The sequence below is a fragment of the Eimeria tenella genome, genomic scaffold (assembly GCF_000499545.2).
Source record: "Eimeria tenella Houghton genomic scaffold, Eth_scaff470, whole genome shotgun sequence".
Lineage (NCBI taxonomy): Eukaryota > Apicomplexa > Conoidasida > Eucoccidiorida > Eimeriidae > Eimeria > Eimeria tenella.
In genome coordinates, this window is record NW_013545622.1 from 1 (window position 1) to 7691 (window position 7691).

At 46.9% G+C, this 7691-nt stretch overlaps 1 protein-coding gene across 1 annotated transcript; it reads left to right on the plus strand.

Moving 5' to 3' along the window:
• Positions 1-197: 197 nt before the first annotated feature.
• ETH_00010675 (uncharacterized protein) lies at positions 198-1576 on the plus strand (the record flags this gene model as incomplete). The annotated part of the gene is made up of 3 exons (XM_013380263.1): positions 198-892; positions 1132-1252; positions 1514-1576. The coding sequence occupies 3 exons, from the start codon at positions 198-200 to the stop codon at positions 1574-1576; spliced, it is 879 nt and encodes a 292-aa protein (XP_013235717.1).
• Positions 1577-7691: the final 6115 nt, after the last annotated feature.

Consider the following 7691-nt stretch of genomic DNA (forward strand, 5'->3'; position numbering starts at 1 on the left):
GCTGCAGCGCAGCAGCATCCACTTCTATGGGACTCTGCCGCTTCAAGGACATTCCCGCAGCAACAACATTCCCCCAGTCCGCCCCTTGCTGCTGGTAGTCCCACTCCCTTGCTGCTGCTGCGCCTGCTGCAGCAGCAGCAAGGAAGTGGGACTACCAGCAGCAAGGGGCGGACTGGGGGAATGTTGTTGCTGCGGGAATGTCCTTGAAGCGGCAGAGTCCCATAGAAGTGGATGCTGCTGCGCTGCAGCGGCTGGTGGACCACTGCTGCAGCAGCAGCAGCAGCGGCAGCGCAGCAGCAGCAGAGGAAGTGGCAGCCACGGGAAACCTGCTGAAAGTGGCCCCTGCGGAGATGCGGCTGGGCAACGAGCTGGCAGCAGCAGCAGCAGCAGCAGCAAAACAAGTGGTGTTTGACTGGGGCCTGAAGCTGCAGCTAAAACCTGCTGCAGCGGGAGACTTTGGCAGCTTAGCAGCAGCAGCAAATAAGTACGAGGTGCAGCAATTCCATTTTCACGCCCCAGCTGAACATACACTCGGAGGCCGCAGCAGCATCGAGCTGCACGTGGTCTGCAAGTGTACAGACACTGCAGCAGCAGCAGCAGCAGCAAACCAAAATCTCGTCCTGGGCATTTTCTTCGAAGCAAAAGAAGGAGCAGCAGACAATCCTTTCCTTCTTTGCTGCGAGCGGGCCCTCGCGGAGCAGCAGCAGCAGCAGGAGCAGCAGGAGGTGCCTGCTGCTGTGCGCGAGGCGCTGCAGCAAGCTGCTGCAGCAGCAGCAGCAGATGACAGCAGCAAAGACACAGTTAATTTGAAAGAATTAATTGATGAAGATAAAATTCTTGTCACTTATGAAGGATCTCTCACAACTCCCCCTTGTACTGAAAATGTCCTTTGGTAAGTTTAGTTTATTTAATTTAACTTAATTAATTTAATTAATTTAATTTAATCAATTTGATTAATTTAATTAATTTGATATTTAATATAATTAATTTAATTAATTGAATTAAATTAAATTAAATTTACTCTAACTTGTTTTCAAATGTAATCATTTCCCCCCAATCCATAATCTCGCGGAACTCTCCTGCTGCTGCTGCTTCTGCTGCTGCTGCTGCTGCTGCTGCTGCTGCTGCTAGGTATCTGCGGCGCGAGGCCATCCCCACGAGTCCGGAGCAGGCGAAGAGATTTTCTCTTTATTTGAAAAGAGGCGAAGGGGCCCAGGCCCGCAGCAACTACAGACTCAGGCAAAACGTGGAGGTCCGTGGCTAGCTAGCTAGCTAGCTAGCTAGCTAGCTAGCTGAGTGGCTGGCTGGCTAGCTGGCTAGCTAGCTGGCTGGGTAGCTAGATGGCGAGCTGCGCAGCCAGGAAGCTACGTGGCTAGCTGGCTAGCTGGCTAGCCACAGAGCCAGTCAGCTAGCCAGCTAGCCAATTAGTTAGCTAGCTAGCTAGCCAATTACTTAGCTAGCTAGCCAAACTAATTAATTAATTTATTTATTTGTTTTGTTTTGCTGCCTGCAGGTCAAGGCAAACGACCAGACCCTCTACGTTTGGATTCCCGAGCTGCAGCAGAAGACAGAATAAATAAATAATTAAAATAAATAAATAAATAATAAATAATAAATAATAATAATAATCAAATTATAAATCAATTATGTGTTATGTTTACTTTCCAAATAATAACCCAAGCAACGCCCCACGCCTCTTCTCTGCAGTGTATGTACACCCCAGCACTTCACCATCGCAGCCTCGGGGGGCCCCCAGGGGCCCCCAGGGGCCCCCAGTACCCAGTGGGGGCCCCCAGGGGCCCCCCAGCCAGTTAGCACCCACAAGGGGGCCCCTAGAGGGGCCCCCATCGCAGCTTTTAAAGGGCCCCTGGGGCCCCCTAGCTAGTACCTCAATGGGGCCTTTTGAGGGCCTCTTATCGCAGATTTTGAAGGGCCCCAGGGGCCCCTTAGTACCCTTTTGGGGGGCCCCCAGAGGGGCTCTCGTCGCACCATGGGGGCCCCCAGAGGGGCCCCCTGGGGACCCTGGGGCCTCCAGGTAAACAACTGGCAGCATTTGGGGCTCCCGGGGGCCCCCAGAGAGGCCCTAGGGGGCCCCCAAATAGGGTACCCAGGGGGCCCCATCTAAGGGACCTCTGGGGCCCCTGGGGGCCCCTAGGAGGGCACTAGGGGCCCCCAAATAGGGTACTCGGAGGGGCCCCCTTGGCCTGTGGTACTTTTGGGTTTTCTTTTCTTGGCAACTTTCCCTCACGAGACTTCAGAGAGGATTAAACAGAACTGGCAACTGCTGCTGCCTCTGCTGCTGCTGCTGCTGCTACAGCGTCTGCTGCTGTTTTCCACCTCTAGAGAGACATATATATATATACATACATATATATATATTTATATAAGTGTGTTTATAAGTATATTTATAAAGGTTACCCAGTGCACTTCACAGCTGTCTATACACCCCAATATCTATCTCCTGTCCATTTCGTCTGCATGCAAAGAAATGTGTTCTTTTAAATCTTTTTCGGGATAAAGTGGACTAATTGATTTAATTTGTTCACGAGTGTTTGACTAGACTATCTAAAATGAAAAAAGTATATTTTGGAGGTCTTTTTCTTCAGAAAGATCTTTGGGTGTATATACACTCCAACTGCTAGACTTCTTCCTTTTTTGTACTTTATTTATTTGTATTTTCTTTTCTTCTTCTAGATCATAAGGGAAGGAAGAAACCAACAAAAAGTTCAAAAGCACAAAAGTGGCGAAAATTCAATTCAGATGGACAAAAGGAGAACTGAAAAAAGACTAAAACGATTAAAAAGAAATAAAATTTAAATTACCCGTTTGGGGTCAATAGTAAGACAAACAAAAGTTTACTTTGAGAGGCGGAAGGCTCTCCCTGTCCTTTCGGGGACAGGAGTTTTTTCTATTAATTAAATTAAATTAATTTGCCTTTAATTCTGCACTTTTGCTGCTATATGGCATCGACGTCGAATCCACGCATTTACTCTTTTAATTGTTCATTATTCGTTTTAATTTTAATTTTTTGTTCTTTGAATTTATTTACTTTCTTCTTTTCCCCGTTGTTCCCGCCACCTCCGCATACACCCGGCGCGCGGCACTCCGATGTAGTTACACTTGGTAATTTTTTGTACATTTGTGCATAAAGTGAGGAAATAAACATGTAATTAAGGCAACATATGTATAATATATTGCAGAAAGAATATAAAATACATACATTTCCGCAGTACTCTGTTTCGGGAAAAATAATGCTGCACATGCACTGTCGATACACCTGCGCGGGCTGAACCGCTTGCGCATGCACCCGACACTTTCCGGGCTTTTCGCGCATTTGAATGCAAACTATTAATTTATTTTGCAATTTATTCCATTGCAACGTTATAATGAACATATTTGTGCGTTTAAGGCGTGTTCGTAAAGGCAACAGATCCTCCCCTGCGGCGCTGCGGCCCACGCTCAGGTGTACGTACACCTCAGCTCCACCCGCAGGCAAGGCCTCTTTCGACGCGTCCATTAGGGAATAAATATATTTCCACGTTCATTTATAATTACAAATGCTACTATGCACACTTTTCGCGAGACATTTTGCACATTTACAAGCACATATAATACATATATATATATATATGCAAGTGTATGTACACCGCGCTGCTTCCGCTGTACGTGCAGCACAGCTGCAGCGGACATAAAGACAAAAACACGAAACCAAACATTCCCGCAAACTTAAAGAAAAACAAATATTAATGCACAGAGACATTTACAAAAAAGAAGTCCACTAAAGGCTATAAAGCAAACAAATCCTCAAACATGGCTTTTGTCTTTTGGACAAAAGCAATCCAAATAATTTAAATTACTCCCTCCGCCGCATGCGAACAACTAACAATAAATTTAATTACTACAAGACAGCTAATTAATATCAAACATTTAAAGCAAACACAATTTATGTATCTCTACGTGGGTGCATGCATGCTGTACATACACCTCACCAGATACACCCGAAATGCGTGCATTTTGCACCTCCATTTACACCCACATTTATCTCCACTTCTATATTTATATTTACTTCTTCACATTATGTTTGTGCATGCAGCGAGTGTGGGGACACGCGTCAAAGGACTAAAGCAAACACTAAACCCTAAACCCTAAAACGTGGTCTTGAACCCTAAAGGACCTAAAAGAATCCATATAATCGAGTCCCCTAGACGCAGCACTAAAAGCGGGGCGCTGCTGGCGGCTAGCCACAGCTAGCTAGCTACAGCTAGCTAGCTGGAAGCCAACCACAGCTAGCTAGCTAGCTGTGCAGCTAGCTACCAGCTCGGCAGCTCGCCGGCCAGCCAGCCAGCCACCGACTAGGCGACCACACAGCTAGCTAGCTAGCTAGCCAGCTTCCCAGCTAGCTTGCCAGCTAGCTAGCCAGCTAGCCACCGGCTAGCTATGCACGCACTGCGAAAAGATTTACATGAAGGACTGCAAATGGCCTCAAAGCTGCAACACTCTCCACTATGTTCAAGTGTATGTACACGGCCACATGCGTCTCCTCCTATTTAATGCAATATGTACTTTTATTTATATCCGCGCCTTCTACTCATATTCAATATATATATATATATATATATATATATATGTATATACAATACACATATTACATATACATACATATATATACGTTTGTAATTTAGATTTCAACATTTACACATATATATTTATTTTTTTTATTTTTGCACTTCATTGGACCCACAAAGACTTCCAAACTTTTTCTAACTTTGCACGGCCTTGGAGGCCGCAGTGTGCAACTGGCGGAAATGGAAATAAATACACATTTTGCGACTTGATTGCATTTTTAATTGCATTAAAAAGCATTTTTAGCTGCATTAAAAGGCACTTTTAACTGCATTAAAGAGCATTTTTAGCTGCATTAAAAGGCACTTTTAATTGCATTAAAAAGCATTTTTAATTGCATCAAAAAGCACTTCTAATTGCATTAAAAAACACTTTTAACTGCATCAAAAAGCATTTTTAACTGCACCAAAAAGCATTTTTAATTGTATTAAAAAGCACTTTTATGCACACGAAAGACACAACATTTACAGACCCTCCACTACACAAACACATTATTTGTTACTGCACAGAAGAGCCAAAAAGGCAAACTCTTGCGCCTTTCTGCGGGCTCTGCATGCATGCATGCATGCATGCATGCATGCATGCATTACTTGCATGCACGCACGCATGCATTACTTGCATGCGTGCGTGCATGCATGCGCGCATGCATGCATATCTGCATTCACAGGAAAGCAAACACGGGTGCAGCTCCGCACACAATGCAGATAAATGAACAGACTTTGCATTTGCCCAATTTAAACATCTACAGAAATCCACTTGTGGCGAAACTGCATGCGCATGCACGCGCATGCATCCGCATGCATGCGCATGCAGCTGTACGTACACCGGGGAGGTGTACGCACAGCAGCCGCCCCGGCTTTCTGGATTTGCACTTAACCCATTTAATGATATATTTCTACTTTTCACGTATCCTTCTGCATGCAAAGGAGACTTTGGGCCATTTAATAATAATATTATTATTTGCACTTTATACGAAAAGCACAAGTACTCATTCGCGCACACATTTGCAAAAGCTACCGCACTGTTTGGTCACTTATCTTTGCAATTAACTTGCCAAACGCTTCGGAAAAGATGCAATTAGTTTCACTTCTTTATAATAATTAATTCCCATTTATTAAAAAATGGCACTTTCATTATTTGCATGCAACTTCCTGTACATATTTGAAGTGAACGTACACCTGCACGCACTGGGGGCGGCGGGCGCGCGTCGCGGGGAGCTGTCTGTACACCTAAAGCATGCATGCATGCAGCCCGGAAATCAACAAACAAACAAATCACATAAACAAATAAATGAATCCATTTACTGTACAACTACTATGCACTTTGCATGCGCTTGTCTACCCTTCAAAATGGACTTCCTTGCACTGCATGCACATCCAATCACGCATGCATGCGCCTCGGGCCTCCACGCACGCATGCATGCATACACACATGGACACACGCATGCATGCATGCATGCATGCACGCACGCATGCGATTTTGCATGCATGCATGCATGCTTGCAAGGTTACATGAGAGTAATGAAGGGAAACGCCATTCAATTCATCACTTTGGGGATTACCACGAATCAATTAGTGCTCGAAAAGAAAGCAGCAAAACCAGCAAAACTCCAAACCCATGCATGCAAGCATGCATGCATGCACTCACGCATGCATGCACGCACGCACGCATGCATGCATGCATGCATGTGTTTTTGGGGCTCTGCATGCCGCTGCGGCCTTCCCTCTGAGGCGACTTCTAGAAAACAAAAGAAGGGGATTTAAAGCCTCTGATGGAGAGGACTTCTTCTGCTCACTTTATTGTCTGTAAACTGCAAAGCGACTCCACAACCGCCGCCGCTGCTGCTGCTGCTGCTGCTGCTGCTGCCGCGCCGCCGCTGCTGCTGCGGCTGCTGCTGCTGCTGCTGCTGCCGTTCACTCCGTGAAGGCTAGGTAGTCAATGTGTAGGTCGCAGCACTAGAAATTATCCTCTACATGATTTGTTTGGGGCTAAGCACAGAGAGAACAGATTAAATAATAAGACATAATATTAAATAATTACATTAAATATATTAAATCCACACATAATACATATTCAGCAGCCAAAGCATGCATGCATGCATGCATGCATGCACGCATGCATGCACGCACGCATGCATGCATGCTGTCTATACACCGCACGCTCAAACGGAGCCCCACAGGCCCTCGATCTTAAAAACTGACTCCTCTTCTGGCAGCAGCAGCAGCAGCAGCAGCAGCCGAGGAGGAGAGAAAAGATGCGAGAAGAAGCAAAAGAATAAAAAAAGAAAAAGAGAAAAGAAAGAAAAAGATAATAAGAAAAGCTCTGCTGCTTCCGCCTATTCGCAGCAGTCCACCTGAGGCCTGCAGTGCCGCTGGCGCCTTCTGGGCTGCTGCCGCTGCTGCTGCTGCTGCTGCTGTTGCTGCTTCTCCTGCTGCTGCTGCGGCTGCTGCTGCTGCGGCTGCTGCTGCAGCTCGCCGCCGCTCGGCAGCAGCGCCGGCATTTTGCCTAGGAAGGAATGGACTGCAGCAGCAAATAAGCAGCAGCAGCAGCAGCAGCTCACTTTGGATTTAAGAATTAAATGGAAAACAAATCCCACGGAATAAAATTAAAGCCAGAAAAGATCAGGCGAACCCCAAACCCTAAACCCCAAACCCTAAATCAGCGGAAGTGCTTCGAAACCACGAATTGGAGAGTAACCAAACCCCAAAAAGAACCAAATGAACAAATTAATTAACTAAATGTAAACTCCATTTTCTCACAGCAGCTAAAATCCAAAGAAGAGCTCAAACTTAGGGGCCCCACTCCCGTCAGCAGCGGCAGCACATCTCCTTCAAAGCCCCCGGGGGACCCCAGGGCCCCCAGGGCCCCCAGGGGCCCCAGGGGCCCCTGAGGCCCCTGAGGCCCCCTGGGGCCTGGGGGCCCCAGGGGGGCCCCCCCCTTGTCTAAGGCCCCCTGGGGGCCCCCTGGCTTGCCCTGGAAACCCTGTAGTGTGGACAGGGCTGTGGGAGGGGCCCCCTGAAGTGCTGCGCCTTGAGCAAGACTGGAGGACCCCTGAGGGCCCCCCTGGG